The 22720-nt window shown below is 39.3% G+C and overlaps 2 protein-coding genes and 1 long non-coding RNA gene across 6 annotated transcripts; all 3 read right to left on the bottom strand.

Moving 5' to 3' along the window:
* Positions 1 to 3238: 3238 nt before the first annotated feature.
* On the bottom strand, positions 3239 to 4853 carry LOC101161893. Its single transcript, XR_909266.3, has 3 exons — positions 4625 to 4853; positions 4097 to 4199; positions 3239 to 3969 (listed from the first exon to the last, which is right to left on the bottom strand). It is a non-coding gene; the product is annotated as an uncharacterized LOC101161893 (long non-coding RNA).
* Positions 4854 to 11050: 6197 nt separating this feature from the next.
* oxt (oxytocin/neurophysin I prepropeptide) lies at positions 11051 to 12744 on the bottom strand. The gene is made up of 3 exons (NM_001278891.1): positions 12598 to 12744; positions 11650 to 11854; positions 11051 to 11543 (listed from the first exon to the last, which is right to left on the bottom strand). Exons 1-3 carry the CDS (start codon positions 12715 to 12717, stop codon positions 11407 to 11409), a joined length of 462 nt encoding a protein of 153 aa, NP_001265820.1. The 5' UTR covers positions 12718 to 12744; the 3' UTR covers positions 11051 to 11406.
* A 2251-nt stretch (positions 12745 to 14995) lies between these two features.
* Positions 14996 to 22121, bottom strand: ubox5 (U-box domain containing 5). Of its 4 annotated transcripts, XM_011478955.3 has the most exons (8): positions 21980 to 22120; positions 21575 to 21647; positions 20831 to 20895; positions 20116 to 20217; positions 18493 to 19235; positions 17786 to 18357; positions 16447 to 16617; positions 15780 to 16055 (listed from the first exon to the last, which is right to left on the bottom strand). In XM_011478955.3, the coding sequence occupies exons 3-8, from the start codon at positions 20888 to 20890 to the stop codon at positions 15844 to 15846; spliced, it is 1860 nt and encodes a 619-aa protein (XP_011477257.1). In that variant the 5' UTR covers positions 20891 to 20895; positions 21575 to 21647; positions 21980 to 22120; the 3' UTR covers positions 15780 to 15843. The 4 variants fall into 4 exon arrangements, 3 of the variants coding, with proteins under 3 accessions (XP_011477257.1, XP_011477259.1, XP_011477258.1); XR_002290835.2 differs by lacking the exon at positions 21575 to 21647 and having other exon boundaries at positions 14996 to 16055; positions 16447 to 17030; positions 21980 to 22121; XM_011478957.3 differs by lacking the exon at positions 21575 to 21647.
* Positions 22122 to 22720: the final 599 nt, after the last annotated feature.

The raw sequence follows: 22720 nt of genomic DNA, 5'->3' as shown, positions 1-22720 counted from the left end.
TGCTTTTCCTTTGCTTCCCCTAGTGGCGGAATTGCGCATTTCGTCTATTTCTTTAAAAAAAAATCATAACTTGCCACAGGAATGGACTAGAAACGTGCTTTTTAAAACATCATTATAATTTTTACTCTTCGTGACTGGGCCGGATTGAAAAATCTGACATGCATGTCCTGAGCCACTCCTGCCAACTTCTCTGCCACACCAGCCCTCCTTGTACAAACCACAGCTCATCTCTCTGTATTCTCTCGATCTACAATCGAGAGAATACAATAGAATTGTGGTTGTCTTTCACTGTATGAAACCATACTATATCTCAAATATACTCACCTCTGACCTCAGGTTAACTTCCACAGATCTTTACCGTAACTATTCTATGAATCATCATCTTTAGTCATTTGGATCTTGACGTGTACTGAAAACAAATATTTTTTTTGTCATATACCTGTTACTTCCTAACATGCTTTCAGTAGCCTTTAGGCTCCAAATTTTTTTAGTCAGAAAAGAAAAACTAGATTTTATGCAAGCTTTAGTTTTTTGGGCAAAAACCTTCAGTCCAAAAACCATCTATTTTTATTTACCATTATTTGTTTAGCAACAAATGCCGTCTGAAGCCCAACAGTAAAAGCCAATGAACTTACACTAAAGCAAGAAATAAAAAAGGAGAAACTCTTAAAGTATAAATATTGTTTGACCTGAATGGGAGAGGAACAAGTTGACCAGATTTAGGCCTGTCATTGTTCAGTTAGTGGCGGTAACTTGAGCGTCAGTGTAGACACTAAAATTGGTTCTGGAAAAGAAAGATGCTTTTAGCAAAGCTAATTCTGTAGATATTTGTGTTATAACTGTTATACTGAATATGATCTGTGAACTACAAATATTTGTCTGATTTGGTTCATGCTTGAACAAAATTCTGTTCTATCTTGGAAGATAGAATGATTAAAGACAATATTTCACAACACAAGCTATGATGTGTGCCAACGGAGTGTGACATGAGGTTAAAGTAAGACTCAAGAAGTCTGAGAACTTTCTACTTTCTGTTTGTTTTTTAACAATTAGAGCAGAAATGAACAGAGCCTTGTGCGTGGATTACAGAATGTTTTGTTAATCAAATCACTGTGTAATGCAGCTCGTACCCACCCAGTTTTAAACGGTCATCTGTCTCAGCCATTCCAAGGTAAACGTTGTTAGATAAAGAGCTGTCACACATCTGTGAGCGGGTAGGGAAAAGGAATTTGTGTGCTGACACCATGCATTAAGAGTCAGAGGGAGAAACCTCATTAAGCCACTACGTTTGAGCGAATCTGTTTGGGTTTTTTCTGATGTAAGTGATTTACATTTGCTGCCAATATGTATAACCAAAATAAAGCAGGAATTAAAAATTGCCAATTCAAGATTTCTAACTCTTGGTGTGGCTGTAAGTTTAAAAACCACTTTGATCATCTTTTAATCTGTTTTAAAAGCGTTCCCAGTGGTCTTTACATTATAATAAGGCTGTTTGTTTGTTTTTAAGCAAAAATAGAAAAAACTGTGTTGTTTTCTTGAACATAGTTTCTGCAGAGCGACAGTAATTCATTTGAAATTCACCTCTGAGTGGTGGACGGGATGTCAGAGTACATTTCAGAAAAAATGAAACAGAAAATAAGATGATCGATTCTCTTAGTGAATGCACTCGTTTACCCCAGAGGAATCTGCGTTTGGACATGTTTGGGTTTAGTTTATAGTCATAAACGGCCGTTTCCCCCACTTTGTACTCTCAGTGCCTGCACAAGATGGTGCTGTGGGATCAGATCTTGGAGCAGGATGTTTCGCTGAAAAACTTTCCAACATTCTTTTTTTCCCACAGATTTTTATGGAAGACACTAAAACTGATCCCTTGTGGAGGAATTTTTATTTTTACCTTGAGGTAAAAATGAGTGAAACCACTGTGACAGCTTTACTGTTCTCAGATTAGTGCCTGAAGGGTTTATCAACGTGGGGAACTTTTTAAATGGTGCATACTTTTATAGTGTTTTGCTTACCTTGCTTTAAGGCCCAAAATGCTGTACCAATTCACCCATGTACACACATGCACACACTGATGGCATCTCTCCTGCCTAACACCAGTGCCAACCCATGACAGCAGGAGCAACGTGGGGTTCAGTGTCTTTTCCAAGGACACTTTGACACAAAGCGGGAACCAAACCTTTGATCCTCTGATCAGAGGTCGACCACTCTACCTCTGCAATATTGGAAACTGAATTGCTGCTTTGTTCATGTTACATTTATATCTTTAAGCCTAAATAAATATGTATTAATTATTGATGTGTTTTTATTTAACTCCTGAGCTTCTGCACAGAAAGAGGAGCTGGATTCCAGTAACACGTCTATACCCTTTGGGATACTCTGAGTTACCGTGTTTGGACAAGCCTTCTTTGACTTAAACAGATTCCCACAGTCAAGTACCGGTATGTCTTTCCATTTATTAGTTTGAATGACTGTAACTGTAATTCCTAATGCAACAATTTCCAGAATTCAGTTTGACATGTTAAGTTTCACACGGATCAATTATTCTATGGCAATGTGTGAATATGCATGTTTTTACTTTTTCAGAGGTGTGATGAGTTAAGCATTTTACATGAATTACCGTCTACTGTTCTGTCATGCGAGGTGCCTCAGGGCTCCAACCCTTTCTCTTTTTCAGATGTTTAGATCATTTCCGACATGAATGCTTTCTTTTTGTTTTTGAAATGCCAATTTAATACTAAAACAGAAATTTGCTCTTAGGGCACAACATTTTTTTTAAATCTTCATGACCCAAAATTCAAATCAGTATGAACTTAAGTTAAAAAAAAATGAATTTTTGGAAAATAGCATTTAGGGTATGTTATGTATGAAATTTTCATAATTTTTATAATAATAAAGCTAAGGGGGAAAAAGAATCAAAGGTTCATCTATATTGCTCGAACTGATATTTATTGAAAAAAAGACACCTAACATTAACAGTTGGTGACACTAACGGAAAAGGAGCTGAGCAGCAACTTGTCTCATTTAAAGCAGCCATGTCTTGGATGAAAAAATAAGCATTTTCTTTTATTTACCAAACTGACCATTTATTTCTGATTTCTAAACAATAAAAGTCATTTTGTTTATCTCTTGCTGGCATTTCTTGCTCAGTGTCACAAATGTTATACATTTTGATTTACTAATTTGTGTTTTCATAATAAAATTCCTTATTACGAAATACTAGGAGACTTAAGACACATTTAATGTAAATGAATGCTCTTTAATGCAAAATATGCAACCATGTTATCCAACTCATATGAGTGTGGTTGGGGAAAAGGAGGAAATCTTTCAGCAGAGAGCGTTGGTCTGATAAAAACCTCTAAAAATGACATAAATCACACATTACAGTTTATGATTTAATATGTATAATTAACATCATAGTGAAATAAACCAAAATGCAGATACGGAAAAAACACACTAAGAATATTATGCCAGTCAGCAATTCTAACATGCAAGGATTTTTTTACAGGGGAGTAGTTTAACCATATCTATGCATATTATTGTTTTTCATTTATTGCATTGTAAAAAAAAATTACAAATAAACTCATTTGTGTTTGATATAGAAAAAAGGTGATATACATTTATTCTTTCATGCTTAACACAAAACACAACTTTTTAGGACGTTCCTCCTACTTTTCATCTCTGATTTAAAAAAGAGTTCATAATGAGTAAAGTCAGCAAAAACCAAATATCAGAAGTACACAAATTATACAAGACAGAACAAGCAGGGACCAGTATAAATGGAAATCAAAGGCAGGGATTTTCTCCAACTCTTAATTACTCTTATGTTTTTCCTTAAAGTGTTTTGTCTTCATTTGATTTTTCTGAGCTCGTTGTGCTTCCATATCCTGTTTTCTTTTTAACTTGCGAATCTGTTTTTCCCTTTTGAGGTGAACACAAATGGGTGTTTCGCGGCCATCCAGATGCACTCTGTGTACAGAACAACAATTTATGAGTGATAAAGCATGCAACTCTGTCATTCAAAGAGACTGGACTTCAGGCAGCCCATGGACTGTAACAGGACAGAAGAATTAGAGACAAATGTATCCTCACTTACACCACTGCATTGATCTGACAACGACCGCTGGCGTGCTGGATTCCTATACTTGTGATTCTCTGTGTTTTCTTCGGTTGGAATTGTCCTATATTGTAGCAGCATCCTTCATGGTCAAGAGCAACAACAAAAACAACAACAAAGCAAGGTTATTACGAGGACAATTTTGTTGATCCAGAATAACTGCGGTTCTTATATTTCTACATAAAAATATTACACGTTGTGTTTAGATTCAGCAAACCAAAGGGCTATTTAAACAGGCTAGAAGTGTCAGCTGAAGGTTAAAAACCGAGTAAGATGTTTTTAAAAAAAATAGTTTTTATGTAAATCAAACTAGTACTTACAAATAGCACTTATCTGTCTACCATTTTCTCAACATTTACAAAGTTAGCAGATCAGCTGTGTCTCTACACGTTTCCATTTTTTCTAATCTGAGTTGAGTTATTTTTCTACAGATTTAATTTTCTCTTAAAAATAACAATGTAGTTTGATGCTTTATAGGTTGCAAAGCCTCTTGGGTGCCGATCTTACCATGAGTGCAGGTGACGACCAAAGCACACAGGCAGAGGGACAGAAACACACCTTTCAGGTCCATGATGGCAGCGCTTTTGTTGGGAGAAGTTCAACACTTGCTGATTAAATACTGACACGCCTTTGCAGGTAGGAACTCACCTCTTGCTGCAAACCACCCAGTTTGGTGTTAAACATTAGATGCTAAAGGCTTTGAAGCTGCAAAACAGATAATGCTGAGATTGATGTGGGTAATGAGGGGAATACTTTCGTTTCTATATTTAAAAGGTAGCTGGATTCGTTTTTTGGTCGCTGTGTGATTCATCAAGACAGGTTTTGACAAGTGTAATGCCACTTTCAATGACACATCATTTTAGCAAAAATATTGTTTGACACTAATAAAAAGCTTTTAAATGCCACACCTGCTGCCACAAAAGACAGGTTGTAATTAAATGCTAACAGCCTTCGTTTAGAAGAATGCAGATGTCTCACAGTTTCACAAGGAGATCTTTATGTAAAGTTTAGTAATTAGCACGAGAATCTAAAAATGTTTTGTATAAAAACGTTCACATTTTTTAATGTTATTAAGAAATTAGGAAGGCAATTGATTATGTAGATTTTACAGTCATGTCATGTGGATAGAACTTAAATCTAAAATTAATTTAGTCATTTAGAAAACTTGAACATTTGAGGGTATTTTCTTGCTTTTAATATTTGTAAAAACTATATACAGTGGGGTAAAAAAGTATTTAGATAGCCACCAATTGTGTAAGTTCTCTCACTTAAGAAGATGAGAGAGGCCTGTAATTTCATCATAAGTATACCTCAACTATGGGAGACAAAACGAGAAAAGGTTTTTAACAAATTTATTTGTAAATTACAGTGGAAAAAAAGTGTTTGGTAATCTACGAACAAGCAGGATTTCTGCCTCTCACAGACCTGTAACTTCTTCTGTAAGACAAGCCTCTGTCCTCCTGTATTAATGGCACCTGATTGAACTAGATATCCACATAAAAGACACCTGCCCACAGCCTCAAACAGTCACGCTCCAAAATCCACAATGGCCAAGATCAAATAGCTATCTAAGGACAGCAGAAACCAAATTGTTGACCTGCTCTGGGCTGGGAAGACTGAATCTGCAATAGGAAAGCAGCTTTGTGTAAAAAAAAAAAAAAAAAAAAAAAAAAAACTGCGAGAGCAATCATCTGGAAAATCAAAGACATACAATATCAATGATAATCTCCTTCCATCTGGGGCTCCCCCCAAGATTTCGCCCCAAGGGTTCAAAAAGATCACAAGATCAGTGAGCAAAAATCAGGGGGACCTAATGAATGACATGTGGAGAGCTGGGACCAAAGTAACAAAGGCTACCAGAGCAACACACTACGCCACAGAGACTCAAATCCTGCAGAGCCAGACGTGTTGCCATGTTGAAGCCAGTTCATGTGCAGGCCCGTCTAAAATTTGCTAGTAAACATTTTGATGATCCAGAGGAGGAGAATGTCCTACGGTCAGATAAAACCAATATTGAACTTTTTGGTAAGGACTCTACTCGTTGTGTTTAGAGGAAAAAGAATGCTGTGTTGAATCCCAAGAACACCATAAAACTGTAAAGCATGGGGGTGGAAACATCATGCTTTAGGGTTGTTTTTCAGCAAAGGGACCAGGACGACTGATCCATGTAAAGGTAAGAATAAATGGGGCCATGTATGGTCAGATTTTGAGTGAAAACCTCCTTCCATCAGTAAGGGCATTGAAGATTAAACATGGCTGGGTCTTTCAGCACGACAACGATCCCAAACACACTGCTCAGATAACGAAGGAGTGGCTTCGTAAGATGCCTTTCAAGGTGCTGGAGTGGCCTAGCCAGTCTCCAGATCTCGAGCACATAGAAAACCTTTGGAGGGAGTTGAAGGTTTTGTGTTGCCCAGCGACAGCCCCAAAGCATCACTGCTCTAGACCAGTGTTTTTCAACCATTTTTAGCCAAGGCAGGCTTTACCAGCATCAAAAATTGTAAAAACGGAGAAAATCTATAGTCTGTATTGATGTACAGTCCCTCCACAATCTCATGTGCATTTTTGTGATAATTGTGGCAGAAAAAGCTGGAAGTTGCATCTGTTTTTTCTAAAAGTTGAAATAAAAGTTAGTTTTCGGTAATTATTTTACGTTGTTTTTTCCTCCAGTTTATTAACATGGAATATTATGGAACCTCACAGAAAAACAAATATATTCTTTCTAAATAGTGATTTATTTTTTAAAGTTTTTTTTTTTAAATCTTAGTGCAAAGGCAACTGTAATTTTTGAACAATATGATTACAATATGTTTGATAAATTTTACACAAAAAAACTAACATTATATTTATGTTTTCTGTACCTACACAAAAAGTGAACATGATGAGGTTTTATTAGTTTTAATCAAAAATGAAGTCTTTGAAGACTTTAACAAAAATGTTTTATTCCTTTTTAGATTGTTAAATTGTTTCAATTTAGTTTAATTGTGTCTGTTGGCCACTTCACCTTAATCCTTTTTCTTAAATGTTGTTGTTACTTCTATTTAAGCTTAACTTTTCATTTTTCAAAAGTGACTGAAGTCTGAAACTGAATTTGTCCTTCAATCCAGACATTATTAGAAAAGTGTTTCAGTTAGAAACATGACTTGGACCAAACTCTGGGAGTAAACTGAACCGTCTGCCTCTGATTTCATAAAGAAGATTTAAAAACTGTTTGATGTGTGTTCGTTGTGGTTTCAAGATGTTTAATAGGGAAGACTCATAGTAGCGCAGAGATGCTGTCACTTTAACACAATGCATCATGGGAGATGTAGTGATGCCAGAAAGACTCGCTTCTCTGAGCTTCATTGTTTTGTTCACTTGTTCCACGGTCTGACACCGGATCCTGCGGAAAGCTACACCGCTAAAGACGAGCTTCAGCTGGTATTTTTGTTAGAACTGAGAGACTTTATGAGCTAAATCAGAACAAGGAAGTGAGGACTTTAACCACTTCTGATTGGTCATACTGATGACGTATGATAAAGCCTCCAAGAATGATTGGTGGAGACTGTAAAGGGGCAGGACCTTTCCAAAAACTGCGGCTAAATTGTGGTACCGTCATTCTTATCAAAGTGTCTTTAATAGAATCAAATAAACACAAAGAAAAAAGTGTTTTATGATCTGTTTTATCAGGGCCCGTTTGGATCAACAAAGAGCTGACATCCTGGACATGGTAAATCTTTATACATCAGTGAATATGGGTAATTTCCCACGGCACACCTGACCATATCTCACGGCACACTAGTGTGCTGCGGCACACTGGTTAAAAAACACTGCTCTAGAGGAGATTTGTATGGAGATCTGGGCCAAAATACCAGCAACAGTTTGTGAAAACCTTGTGAAGACTTACAGAAAACATTTGATTGCTGTCATTGCCAACAATGTAACAAAGTATTAAGTTGAACTTCGATTATTGACTAAATACTCTATTTTTTATCATATTTTTCCTTATTTTGTTTTTCATAGTTGAGGTATAGCTATGATGAAAATTACAGGCCTTCCTCATACTTTTAAGTGGAAGATCTTGCACAAGCTGACTAAATACTTTTTTGTCCCACTGTATTTGAGGCAGAGACTTATAGACTTTGTTTGCAGAAAGAAAATACATTTATTTTTCCACTAAAAAAGGTTTTGTTCTCTTTCTGTGTTCTTTTATTTTTCCGGGTAAAAGTTTAGAAACTTCCCTCCAAAACTACAATAAAGTCCAATTGACTTGTTTTCTGACCCATCACATCAGTACCACAAGGCATTCTGGTTGGGATTTAACTACAATCCTTTGCTGGAGATTTCTTATTTTGAAAACTCATCTTTAAATAAATGCTTATTTAACTAACTCTGAAAAAAAATCAGTTGAGCAGCCTCTGGTCTGTGGATTAAAAGATACATTTGGCAGCATCGTTGACAGTTGCTCCTTTATGTCAGACCTATTGTGACCTCAGGCACATTGTGCAATTCAAAGCATCGTGCAAGTACAAAGGATAATCGCTGTCAAAACAAGCCTATTCCAAGGGAGTTTCTCAGGGAGCAGACTTTCTTTACAGAAAGAATATGCCATAGTGGTTGGATGCGGTTTGTGACAGATAATAATAGATAATAATAATAATTAATACATAAAAAGTCATTCACTTCAACAGTTTTGGTGCATCGTGAAGTGGGCCTACACAAGGCATGCATCAGGATGTACTTTAAAGCCTTTGCAGTGGAGGAAATAAGTATTTCATCCTTTGCTGATGAGGTTATAAAGGTTTGCACACCTAAAAAGAAATTGACAGTCTGTCATCTTAATGGTAGGTTCTTCTTGGCAGCACAGAGGTCAGACGTTTCTTGTAGTTGATGAGCAGGTTTCTACACATATCAAGATTTTTGCTTGGAACTCTGAGCTTCAGCTCTCTCCATAGATTTTCTATAGGATTGACGTTGAGACTGACTGGGCCACTCTATGACCTTGATATGTTTCTTTTTTAGACATTCCTTGGTTGCCTTGGCTGCATGTTTTGGGTCAATATCCTGTTGGAAGATACATCCACAACCCATTCTTACCTTCTTGGCGTAGGGAAGGAGGTTCTCACTCAGGATTTAACAGCATGTGGCTCCATCCATCCTCCCATTCACACGATTTAGAAGTCCTGTGCAGAAAAACACCCCTAAACCATAATGTTTCCACCTCCATGCTTGACAGTGGGGATGGTGTTCTTGGGGTCAGAGGCAGTATTTCTCGTCTTCCAAACAAGACAGGTTGAGTTGATGGCAAAGATTTCCGTTTTGGTCTCATCTGACCTCTGCACCAAACTCTCTTAATCATGGAGGTGTTCATTGGCAAACTTCAGGCGGGCCTGCACATGTGCATTCTTAAGCAGTGATAATTTACGAGCATTGCAAGTTCTCAAATCACTGTGGGGTAAAGTCTGAGATCATCAACTAACTTCTTCTGTGTTGTTTTAGGCCTATTCCTCCTTTTCAACACTCTGCACAATGCAGTCCAAAATGTACCGTTCTCCCAGCAACCTCCAGACCCAGACTCGTCCAACAGATTGCCATATGGAAAAGCGTGATTTATCAGTCCAGAGAAGGCGTCCCCACTGCTAGCGTCCTGGCGTGCTTTACACCACTGTATCCGCCGCTTTGCATGCAGCTGCTCGGCCATGGAAACCCATTCCATGAAGCTCTCCGCGTACTGTACTTGGGCTAATCTGAAGGTGACATGAAGCTTGGAGCTCTCTGCCTGTGCAGAAAGTTGGCCACCTGTTTGCACTATGCGCTTCTCATCCACGGAGCCCTCTCCGAAAGTTTACAAGGCCTTCAATTTTATGGCTGAGTTGCTGTTGTTCCCAAACTCTTCCATTTTGTTCTTGTGGAGCTGACAATTGACTGCGGAATATTTAAGGGGTGAGGACATTTCATGACTGGATTTGTTGCACAGGTGCTATCCTGGGACAGTTTCCACACTAGAAATCACTGAACCCCTGAGAGCGGCCCATTCTTTCACAAATAGTTGTAAGAAACAGTCTGCATGCCTGAGTGCTTGATTTATACACCTGTGACCAGACCAAGGGATCAGGACACCTGATTCTGATCATGGGTGAGCGAATTCTTTTGGTGATATTGTGTATTTCTTTGACTTTAGAAGTATTCTGAGAGTACGTAAAATATTCAGTCTGAACGCATTGATAGCAAAAAGGTAGAATCTCCAAATTTAAAGAGTTTTTTTTGCACCAAATTATATGTCCATTGAAAGGAAGTAAGGTTATTAAGGTAATTTTATTTACATGGTTAACATTGAGCAGAACTTGATTACCAGAATCGTTGTAGTGATTATACATTACAAAACAATCAAATTCCTTAGATGAATGTGTGTGGACATCCCGCTCTTGTTGTTGTCAGGGGGCCGAAGAAGCTCCAAGTTGGGGATTATCAGTGATTTATCACTCATATCAACAGGATTTAAGGTTCAGCCTTTGCAAAAGATCCAAGCTCTATCAGTCAAAACATGTAACTGTCAAGTACAAGGCGGTGCCTTGCAGTCAACCTCCAGGTTGAAACAGACTTTAAAAGACAAACCGTCTTTCCTCTCATTGTTGGCACGTAACCCAGCCTTCAGTCATCGCACGCACACAAAGCCCAATCCCTCAAATGAAATGCCATTGCCTTTGATTAACAGACCGTGACATGTTGATACACAGCTGGTAGAGAGGTGCATCAGGAGCAAGACATGTCAAAATATTGGAAGGAAAGAAAGACCACCTAAAGAGGGACATTTGCAATTGTTGTGGATGATTACTCATCTCTGAGATCGCTCAAATTACATTTGGTTCCTTTTCACACAAATTCTCACCATCCTGTAAAATAAGTCTTCTTAGTTTGGGGCTACAGATAAAGAAAAACAGCAGAAGGCGTTTTGGCTGTGATGAGACATTCTGTATTTTCTCTTGTTTTCAATCTACAGGCATAGTTCTACTACATGAGAGCCATTTCGTAATTGTTATGAGCATCTATTTTTAAATTTCAATCTGTGACTTATTTACAGTTTGCTGTTAGCTCTTATCTATTTGAACAGAGGCTCTGAATTGTTTACAATATGTGCAGTCATATGTACATTTCTTTAAGAGGGAACAAAGATGAAATCTACGAGTATTTTTTCCCCTGGATATGTATGCCAGTATCCTAAAAGGGGAGAGTTCAAGCAGAGAGCAAAGAGCAATGTCTCATTTGGCTGAGAGGAAGTTGAGGCGTCGTGTCTGCTGCAGATCCAGGTTTCAGTATTCGTTCTGTCCTCTGCTGGCGACGTGTAGGAGACGCAGCAGCAGCTCTGCAGGCGAGCTTCTGGCAGAGCCATGGGATGGGTCTATAACCTCCGTCTCCACGAGGCAGTCAGAGTCCACCACACAGCCCTCTGAGGAGAAGAAGAAGACGAAGAAGAAGAAGAAGAAAGCAGCGTGAAACAGTTTTTACAGTTTGGTAGCCTTCAGCGGCACGCGTGCCGTTTCACAGAGCGGTACCAGAGTTACAGCAGAGTCCGGAAGCAGCACAGCGTCCTCCCTCTGATCCACAGGGCCTCCCTCCTGTCTGACAGGGGGTGAGAAGGTAGTTCTCCTCCACACACTGAGCTGATTCTGGGGAGCCCAGCAGGCAGCCGAAGCCCTCGCCGCAGCAGATACTGGGGCCGAAGCAGCGGCCCCGTTCCCCAGGGCCACAAGACATGCACTGAAGGAGAAATGGATTTTTGTTTTGTATGCACAAAGTCAACAACTATAAAGATCCTTAATAGCTTTTCTTTTTTTTATATAAATTCAAATCATAAAAATAATAATAGTAATTCTGCTTTAACGGCATTATACACTATTAGCTCTGTTTATATGCCTCAAGGTCCTCTAAAAAAAGATGAATACCAAATTGAAAAAAACTAAAAGATAAATAAACTAGAAGATAAATATTTCCCTCCAGTTTAATAAAAGACAATGCCCAACTTTTAATACATCTTCTCAGAGAAATGTGCCATAATGTTAGACTTTTTTTTCTCTCTCTCAGAAAATCATCTGCCTGCTGGCCTTGGTGCATTGCAATATGAACAATGGATATATTTTATAAACAAGAATGAAAGAAAAAAACTCGTCTTTAAGCTAGAAAACCAGAAAAATGAAGTCATTTTGAAAAATATTAATGTTTTAGCAATCAAGGTTGTATTTCTTCCCCCTGTAAATCCTGAAATATGCTTGTCAATTTAAAGAAACGTCAATTTAAGGTTTTGTTATGTCCTTTTGACAAAAATGATCAAATAAGTATCATTTACAGCATATGACAGGACATTCCACTGATGGAACCAAATGAAAATACAGTTTTGCCACCCTTTCTAACTCCATTAAGTCACTTTTTGTAAAAAAAATAAAAAAAATAAGAAGCTTTTGCTAAATGAAATCAAAATGTGAAAAGAGCCAAAAGCATCTCACCTGTCTGATCCCAGCCTCCGGCAATGCTCGCTTCCCTCCTCGGGGGCAGTTCTGGATGTAACAGGCGGAGGACAGAGCGAGGAATCCCAGGGCGCACAGGCTGAGCAGGGAGGGATGCATCGCTGCAGGCTGTCGGTGTGGACGTCTGACGGACAGCCCGCTCATTCGTCATTTATAAACACATGGACATGCTTTGACAATACAACCAACTCCTGACGTCACGCCACCACTGCTTCAGCTCTCCTCAGAAGGCCACTGGCGCGCGTGCACGGTGTGAGCACAAGAGGTCGCAGCAGGTGTGGCTCTGCATCAGAAGCGCGCAATCTAACAAATCTAAAGAAGAAGCAGCAGCAGCAGCACAAGATGTCTTTTTTGTATTCAGCGCTGCACCACACTAATACCTTTTTAAAAACAAATTTTAGATGACACAATACATCTGAACCAGACATGAACAACTCATCTGAGCTTGAGGACAACTAATTATATTTACTGCAATCAATGAAATGATGAAGAACATTTCATGATGATCATGCATGGTTTTCTCTGCCACTTTGGACCTTTGTCAGCGCAGAAGCTCCAGGGTCACAAAACTATTGATGAGCTTAACATTAGCATTTCCAACAAACATATTTTGTGTTAATTGTTCTGGTTTAGCGTCCTGCCGCATGCTTTGAGTCAGATCTGTCTTGTTAGCTGCTGGGAAGCTAATTAACAAGTAAACAACAAGCAGCTAAAAGGAGCATCAGCAGGTCAAGACGTGAAAGGGTCCTGTAATAGTCATCCTGGCATTCAAACCTGCTTTCATTTAGTAAATTACGCTGTTAGAATGTTACTTTTGAGAGGCTTGCTCTTGCATACCAAACTAGTTCTGTTCATCCATCTTCTAATGGTTTGTCAGCCTATCCCAGCTACACTTCAGGGTGAAGGTGTGGTACACCCTGGACCAGGGGTATTCAACCTGAGACTCTGGAGCCAAAGGTTTACCCCTCTATAGTGAATTAGATTACTTGAGAAATATAGGGCTGAGGTGCACCCAAAATTCTGACCCGACCATCCGAGTGTCGCAGCAGAAATGGAGACTCATCAGACCATACAACTTTTTTCCATCTTCTATTGTCCAGTTTTGGTGAGTCTGTGTGAATTGTAGCCTCAGTTTCCTGTTATCTGACAGGATTGGCCCCTGGTGTGGTCTTCCTCTGCTGTCATCTGCCTCAAGGTTGGACGTGTTGTGCGTTCATAAATGCTCTTCTTCAGACCTCGGTTTTAACCAGTGGTTATTTGAGTTCCTCATTATCAGCTGGAATTAGTCCTCTGGCATCACTGAGGCATTTCCACCCACAGAATTTTTCAGACCATTCTCTGTAAAGTCTAGAGATGGTTGTGCGTTAAAATCCCAGTAGATCAGCAGTTTGTGAAATCCTCAGACCAGCCGCCTGCCACCAACAAAGTGCCATTTTTGTCTTGTGTTGTTTAAAACCTTTCGTAGGAATACATCAGTCGCACTGGGATGATCCTTTGTGACAAACAGCGTCTTTTATTTTGAAAGGAAGTCATACGAGCTTCTGTCAATATATATATATATATATATATATATATATAAATAGATGTTTATTTATATTTTGATAAAATGCTTGTTTCTTTTTTATTTCTGTTTTTAATCAAGCGAAAAGAATTTAAATTCATATTTATCATAAAAGTAACAATGTAATGAATTGAAAGCAGTATCAAATTTTCCTAACGGGGAAATTAGACTTTGCGGCTCCTATTAAGTTATGATCAGTATGAAATTCGCCGAATGGCTCTTTTACTGTTAAAGGTTGTAGACCCCTGCCCTGGATAGTGCACCAGTCCATTGCTGGGCCACACAGATATATTCCCCGCCAATTTAGAGTCACCAACAACATTATGAAACATGGTTTTATAGGAGAGGCCAGAGAAAAGGCAAGGGAGTTCTCGCTGTGAGGGGACAGGGCTAACGTCACATCACCGTGCAGTCCCACACTAGCGAAATTAAAGACGGCAAAACTTTCTTTAGCATCTGATTTACTGTTGTTTAGAGGTGCTATCTTTATCAGCCAGTCTCCATTGGATATGCAGAACCAGTGATTACAGCCTCACTGAGCGGATACAGGATCACGACCTCGGTTAAGCTTAATGCTGTCAGGGAAACCAATACAGAGTTTCTGCTGTGAAGGCCAGTAAGAGGTACATTCTTGTCTCCGCTCTCTTTAAGAGACAATAATGGGAGATGACACAAGCAGTTTGGTTTAAGGTGTAAAACTGTGATTTGCTACATCAATGTGATCCTTAGATAAATTCTAGGACAAACTTTGGCTCTTTGTGGCCCTGAACAGGTATAAAAAAATTAAACAGAGCTGCACTGACAAACTCACAATAGTGCATTTCTTAGAAGATGGTTTTTATAAATAAAGTTGTACAAAATCAAGGACAGAAAAAGCCCTCTGAACGTTCAAGGGATCATGATTTCAATGCTAACTTAAATGTACAGAATGAATCACAGAAGAAGATTGTTCAGGTCTGTTGGATAATGAATGCTGAAGCGCTGAAAGGGAAAAAATGAGGTAGGGGCCAGACAAAAACAGAAAAAACACGACATCGGGAGGTCAGCTGATTCTGACCCCATTTGTTTCCTTAAAATGACGACATCTCTGGCTCAATGCTATTTTCGCTCAAGTTCTATCAGTTTTTCTTCTTCTCTCACAATGCAGAAGTCCCTCAGCCTCCCTTTGTGTATCAACGGTTTCTATAATTCCAGCCTGTGTAAAAAGACTGCAGACTCAAGGCTGCAACCACACTTCCAATGAGTGAGCTAGGAAAGTGAGAGCAGAAGAGAAGAATTTATATGTACCCACGTATTTCAGTATGTTCTACTTGAAAAGGTCGCCGCTTTCAGAGATGTCCTATTTTATTTCTGCTCGCGGACAACAGAAGCAAACACGATTATTTTGTACCACTAAAGTAAATTTAGAGGACTTTGAATTCTTCAAGAGAGTTCTTTTGTCAATTCATAAAAGTATTAACACCTAGAGAATGCTAAGAGTGTGCAAAGCAGTAATCAAATCAAAATATATGGACAGTTTCATGTGGAAAATGTTGTTTATCTCAAAGATAGATGACAGAATTTTAATAGTTTATATGCCAGTTCAAAACAAGACAAAAAAGGACTTTCAATATTTTATTTCTGTCCATCCAAAACACCTTTAATCCACGTTCTTCAGTCATTCATCAATGATGCACGCGTATGATGCGACTGCGGTGAGTACGGCTTAGGCAGGTTGGACACAAAACAAGGGCGGATGTTGAACTTGTTGGTTTTGATTCCTTCTGCAGGCAGGTCCTGCACAGCAAGTGGCTGCAGGTCAGTCTGTAGATGCATGAAGCTGACGTCGAGTAAACAGACACAGAGCAGGAACAAGCAGAGCACACCTTCCCACCTGCTGAGAAATTTTAGAAAGGATGGAAGGATTGGTTTATTAATTAATTTTAAAGATGAAGACCGATCAGTTGTTTTAAGAATCAGCCTTCTTAAAGTTCTGGCTCCTCTGTGCAGCACTGGGAATGCAAATGGCAAAACAGGGTGGCCCAGTTTGACTAGACCTCCAGATGTGTCTGATTATCTGAAACGCCTGCAGTCATAGCAGGAAAATCTGAAATTCATCTAAATCAGACAAAATCTTACTGCAAAGGGGATTTAGGTACTGGTTTTGAAAAGGTTTAAGGTTATAACTAGGTTGAACACAAACATAGCAAGAAGACATTTGGTCAGTTTGATTTATGTAGCATTTATCTACATTCTGGGGGGGGGGGGGGGGGGGGGGGGGCGTTTACCTTCAGCCGTGCTGGGAGAGCGTGGAGCGCGGGTCCGCAGGTCAGGCTCAGAAATCCCCCGTCCTTGTTGGGGTAAATTTGCAGTAAAGGAGGGTCGGCCTTTGAGGGCAGAGAAGAGCGCCTCATCCAAATTATCTGCCAAACGCTGCTCATGAGAGCCACTGCTGGTGTCTGAGACATGGATAGGAAAATTAACAGAGGAAGGTCAACAGAATAAAAGCACAAATATAAGTTTTGGGGCTTTTGAAAGGCAAAGGCCAGCATTTCAAGAAGACTTTGCCATTCAAGTCTTTTTTTTATCTTATATCTGCAGGAAACCCATCTAGTGCTTATATGGTGTAGTGCTGAAGGCCAGAACAGATACTTTTTTTACAGGAAGGAAAAAAAAACAGTATGCAAGCTCAAACTTGCAAATGACAAATCTATCCATTGGAGAGCATTTCCACATATATGAAAAACGACTACAAGAGCCTGATGTTGGTGGCTGACTCCGCCCACAAGAGGAAGACCCTACGACAGGTCTGGAGCCTTCAACACTTAAAGAGCCGTTCAGGTCGATTTTTCCCACAAAGTCTCAATTCACCCTGTAGAAAAGTAAGACACTGATTTGCATTTATGTCATTGTTACTATTGTGAAAAACATAAACTATTGTTTTACTTTTTGGCATAGATAAAAGGTAAACATAGAGAGAAATGAGAAAAAATGAAATGGTTTTTAACTTTTGACAGAAGTTCACATAACTTCCTTTCAAAATAAAAGACACCTTGTGCCACATAGGATCATCTAAATGCAGCAAGATGATGTAATGTCAGCAGTGTTTCTATTTTACATTTGTTGGTGCATCTCAGCCAGAAATGAGTAAATCTAATGAACTAAAGTTAAATCAGAACTATTTTTTGGACCACATGGCACACTTAAAATCCTTAAATTTTGTTCAATAGACGGTGGGCCTTCAGAATGAATTCTGATTGTGCTGACTAAGCTCAAACTGATTTTCTGCGGTACACATCGCCTGAAAATGTGTCAAATTGTTCAGCTTTGGTAACCTACAAAGATGCACTGTGTGATGAATTGTTGGAGAATTATAGGTATCGTAGTCAGGAGCCAGGAAGAGCGTTATGTGCTTCAACTGTTTGTGATTTGTCTAATAAAGTTTGACTTATCTAACGTTTTTCCTTTGCTTGATGCGGTTTAGTCAGAACAAACGTTACATTTTAAAGCTGAAAGTGTTTTATTATTCTTTAACCAGAGAGCCACAAAGGAGGGGTCAAGGAGCCTCAGGTTGCAGAACCCGGCCCTAGAGAGAGTCAAGTTTCATCCTAAATGTGTCATACTCACCAGATGACAAATCCTTTCTCGGGTATTTTGTTAGAGGTTCCCTCTCGTCTGTTGACACTTTGGCGATTTCACCTGGTTCTAGTTTAGTTTTCCTTTTTGAACTGGATTTAAAGTCAGGGTTACATTTGAACCTTTGAGGACTTGATGATGGTTCTGACTTATTACTTTCTCTTTGCCCTGAAGCTAAGCTTGTGTCTCTGTTATCAGGGCTAGATACACTAAAACTAGGAGAACTCTGGGTTTGTCCCCACTTGTCTGTAGTCACAAGTCTCGAGGCGTGCGGATTGTCCTCTGGGTTTTGCCCTCCTAGCATGCCGTCCCTCTTTATTATCCCTTTCTGGAGGAGGTAGCGGTCAATGCGGCTTTTCAGCTGGGGGTTGGGAAGAGGCTGGGAGGTTGGCGTGAATGGGACCCCCGTAAAAGGGTCATTTGGAGGTCGACCCCAACCAGCTTCCCTCTTCTGGTACTCGTCCAGTGTGGTGCTGTCCACCGACATGCCACTGGGCAGCAGCAGAGGCAGCAGCATCGCTTCCTGAGTTATCGGATCGAGGAATTCCTCTGGGATGATGACACTGTCAAAGAGGACAAAACAAAAATGCTTAGTGATGCATAAAAGTACATTCAAGAAAGTGAATATTTGTGACAACTAAATTATCACTTCCATTATCTGACCTCATGAAAAATAAGAGTTAAAATCTGTAAACAACCTTGGAGTGGATTGCTGTGGCGGTGTGGCTTGTCTGACCGGACGTCCGAAAAAAGCCGGTTTTGACAGCTGCCTCTGAGCAGATTCATGGATCCTTTTAATCCTCTCCACTTCTTCTGCAGTGCAGCGGCTCGCAGGCTGACCCCACACAGCCAAAGCCTTCAGCCCCAAGGACGATCCTCCACCACCAAAAGGCACGGTCACTCGAAGCTGTGTCACAGCTCCCAGCGAGGCCAAACCCCGACTCCACAGCTCCACCTGCCGACTGTTCTCAGGCGGCTGAGGAGGAAGGGAGAGGAATGGCACCCGAGGGCGAAAGTTCGAATGGAAGAAACAGACGTGGGTTTCATCTCTAAGCTCACAACGACTGACCAACTTAAACTGCATATCAGAATCAGAGGAGTTGGAGTTTGTGTTGGACTGACTGTTGGACACGTGTCCTTTATGTTGCAACCCATCTGGAGTTTCTTCATCCCACTGATGGGCCTGGAAACTCCACTGAGTACCAATACTTGGCTTTGACTTAGTCCCATCCCTTTGCTGATTCCGTCTGTGTTGTTCTTTCACCTCCTTCTTCTGCTCTTTTTGCCCCAACTGTTTGTGGTCTGTAGGACCACAGTTCTGCAGGTCAGAACTGGTGCTAATCTCTAGTCTTTTGCAGGCCTGTCCCCGGTCCATTCCCCAGGGCCACAGCTCAACATCCACCCTGCTCAACTCCACCTGGAACCCAAACTTCAAAATCACCTGAGAGGGGAAATAAAGGAAAAGGAGTTGAGACCTGGCTTATACAACACAATTATTTAGACAAAAATTCTGAAAAAAACACAACAGAAATCCAACAAAGTGCCTCAAAGTTTAGTTTTAGGTGGAAAATGGTTAAAGTTCCAGTTTCTTTAAGGGAGAATTCCCAACAATGTACCGGCAGTTGTAAATGACAAGGCAGCTTTCAGCAGTTCCAAAAAACACTGGGCCTTTAAAACGTACTTTATTTCTGACAAAACATGGTTTTAAAAACCAAAAGATCCCTGATCTAATGAGTGGAGGCTGTCCCAATGTTGATAAAATCCTTTAATTGAATTAACGAAGGAACAAAATGAGGAAATAGACACACTGTCATCTAAATATCTCCTTACAGAGCACATCTGTAAATATTTTCTAAAGATCATAGAGAATATTTAAAGTTTTCCTGCAAATAGATCTTCAAAAGTGTTAGAAAAAGACGTCTGGAGTGAAGATAATTCACCACCGTTCTGCTGAAAAACACAAAAGGCTTTGGAAGAAATTCTTTCAGAAATAAATTATTAATCATAATAATTTATAAATTTAGTTGGAGCAGAATAAGAAATACTATTTGAGTTACATCTGTTCTAACAAAACCAATGTATACATTTCTTAATCTGCAAATACAACCTGATTTATTGTAAACATGACATAAGCTAAGGACTCTTTAAATCACTGTAATCACCAGTGTGTAAATGTGTGTGTGACAGGGTGAACGGGTCTGTGACTGTAAAGCGCTGTGGGCCTTGTAGGTAGAAAAGCGCTATGTAAGTATACGCCATTTACCATCAACATTAAAAAACTGTGAATTTTTTTTTTTTAAATCATTGCGTCATCTTGTTACCTGTAATGGGGGGCGTAGGAAGTATTCAAACTTGAAACCCCGCCTCCTGAGAGCAGGGTCAGCTGATACCAGGTTTGTGACTTCATAGCCGTCTGCACATAACTGCAAGTAAAGTGAAAAACAACAACTTTATTTTTGAAAAACAAAAGCAACCACTGAGGTTCAACATTCATTTTGCTTTTGCAATGTCTGGGCAGTAAAAGAAAAATAGACGGAAAAGAGACATTATAGTATACCATGGCACAACTGCATGGAGAGAAAATAAAATAAAGTCTGTTTTATTGAACTCAAAGTACATCTTTAGTTTCTTTGAGAATAAAGACTGGCATTGAACAATGTAAAAAAAATAAAAATAAACAAGGACATCTGTGATGCAGTCTCCCACATAACACTTTCTACACTCCTTTATTTTTCTCTCAATGTTCACAACCTTCCTAACGTGTCATTTTATGTCTGGCTTTCTCTGGACAAAAAAATACACAAAGATGCTGATTATTTCCTTACATAGGAGAAACAGGGTAAAAGTACATGAAAGCCAAGTGAAAGTTGTACAATTGAGGTTGATTTTTATCTCCTACTCTGAGCTGCAGCACTGTGGATGTTGCAACACCCAGTTAATACTATATGACACACTCCAAAAGCAAAAAAAATAAAAATAAAAAAGGGCTTCAAGGAAGTGCAGAAATATGGAAAGGTCTAAAAAAACAAGTCATACCTTGTTGCAGTGAACCGTTGTTTGAAAATGAGGCAAACAGAGATTTACAACCATTTTCATTAAGCCTGCAGAGAAACAAAAAAGATGTCAGTGCTGTACAATTTGAGCATCATGTCTCACATAATGGTCTTATAATTCAAGGCAATCTGACGCATTCACTGAATACAAGCAAACAACTGTCTGGAGGATTATAAAACCATTATATATGGTATTAAATCAGTGGCAAAGCTAAAACCAAAGAATTTAAACTAACAAAATTAATGAAGGACGACAAGAATATGCAGCTTTTACAGTAAATATTTTAAGGATTTGGTGAGTTTTTCTTGTTTGCACCACTGTCTTATCAGCGCTTGGATAAATAAACATTCTAAAAATATTTTTCAACCCTCATCTTTATCTTTCAGCACCTCCATCATGTTTTCTCAGCACAGCAGATTTTCCAGCTTCATCTGACCTTCTACTCTGTGTCTTCCTCACTCAGCTGCATCCAACTTGGAGGATCTTGCCACTACCCTGCACATCTTCTACTCTTGCTGACACTCTTTTGTCACACATGAAACCTTCCTCCACCCAATTCAACCTTCCTGAATACACCTCTTCTTCTCCATCGCTCTGGGCTGTTAACCCTCCACCTTCTTCACCAGTGCCAGTCAGCTGACCTTCAGTCCTCTCTGCAGCAGACAAAATCTCCTCCTACTAGAACTTCTTCTCAAACCTTCTGGTCCACAGAGATTCATGTCTAACCTCATCTGTCCGTCGGTCCATCAACAAGCAGGAAGCTGAGATCCTTGGTGGAGTATCATCTCCTCAGTCACTCCTACAGCACATCTCAACCACACCAGTTGAAGGTTTACGAAAAATATATGTATCTTTATTAGTTTCCGGTTATTTAAAAAATATCGTATGAAAATCACACGACGCTAAGAAAAGAAATACTAGCCCAAAATACCAAGGTGTATTACTATTTTGAAGATTAAGAGATAACAAAAATACTACAAATATTAAACAAGTGGCTTGCTTTGCTACTGAGCTAAATGCTAAAATTAGCTGCTTTAGCGCTGCTGATGCTACAGCTACATGCAAACCATGAGTAGCCTGACTGCATTCACGCTGAGCCACAGTGAAAAATACTCATATTTATAACATTACCTTTGAGAGTTCTAGCAGACAAGACATACGTCACATGGCCACTCAGACAGTCTACTGTTTTGACTGGTTTTTGGCCCCAGTTACTCGGGAAAGGAGGCTAGCTACATACAAACACCCGGTACATCATCTACGGTAACCGAGGAGGGACAAATGTCCTTCATAATTGTCGTTGGGAAAACGCTGCAATGGGAGTGAAAACATTTGTTGTTATTCGCGTATTTTGATTGAGAATTTGTAAATTTGCACACATTGGGTCAAGAGAACTTCAAATCAATTAGTCAGTCAGTCAGTCAGTCAGTCAGTCAGTCAGTCAGTCAGTCAGTCAATCAATCAATTACAGAAAAAGTATGAAACCATCATCATTAGTCTGGATTTGAAAATGCATCCAAGTTTTGTTAGGACTTTAATTTACTTTTTCGTAAATTTTCCTTTTACATACATACTTGTATCAGGCATAGGTATATATGTGTGTTTGTATATTGCATAGGTATTTTTTCTTTGTGTGGTTTTAATTGTATATTATCAATATTTATTTTGCATTTGTATTATTTTAATACTTTTTTTTTCTTTTTTAAGATTTTTGACAGAATAAGTTGTGGTGAAGAAGTGATGCAAATAAGCTTGACTTATAGGGGTAAAACGCCTACACAAATCTAGTAGAATAAGAAATATTTGCCTTTGGGTTGGGTGATAAACAAAGATATTAGGTTTCATATTACTAATAAAAGGTTCAGAGTCCTT

The sequence above is a fragment of the Oryzias latipes genome, chromosome 9 (genome assembly GCF_002234675.1).
Source record: "Oryzias latipes chromosome 9, ASM223467v1".
Classification (NCBI taxonomy): domain Eukaryota; kingdom Metazoa; phylum Chordata; class Actinopteri; order Beloniformes; family Adrianichthyidae; genus Oryzias; species Oryzias latipes.
This window is presented reverse-complemented; position numbering and strand designations above follow the sequence as displayed.

What these genes read in the sequence shown, in the direction of transcription:
- oxt (NM_001278891.1), bottom strand. Translation starts at nt 12,717, where the DNA reads ATGCATCCCTCCCTGCTCAGCCTGTGCGCCCTGGGATTCCTCGCTCTG. An exon ending in CGGAGGCTGGGATCAGACAG is followed by an intron (nt 11,855 to 12,597) that starts GTGAGATGCTTT and finishes TTTCTCCTTCAG; the next exon opens with TGCATGTCTTGTGGCCCTGG. An exon ending in CGGACTCTGCTGTAACTCTG is followed by an intron (nt 11,544 to 11,649) that starts GTACCGCTCTGT and finishes TCTTCTCCTCAG; the next exon opens with AGGGCTGTGTGGTGGACTCT.
- ubox5 (XM_011478955.3), bottom strand. Translation starts at nt 20,890, where the DNA reads ATGAAAATGGTTGTAAATCTCTGTTTGCCTCATTTTCAAACAACGGTT. An exon ending in TCCTACGCCCCCCATTACAG is followed by an intron (nt 19,236 to 20,115) that starts GTAACAAGATGA and finishes TTCCCCTCTCAG; the next exon opens with GTGATTTTGAAGTTTGGGTT. An exon ending in CTCTCCCAGCACGGCTGAAG is followed by an intron (nt 16,056 to 16,446) that starts GTAAACGCCCCC and finishes AAAATTTCTCAG; the next exon opens with CAGGTGGGAAGGTGTGCTCT.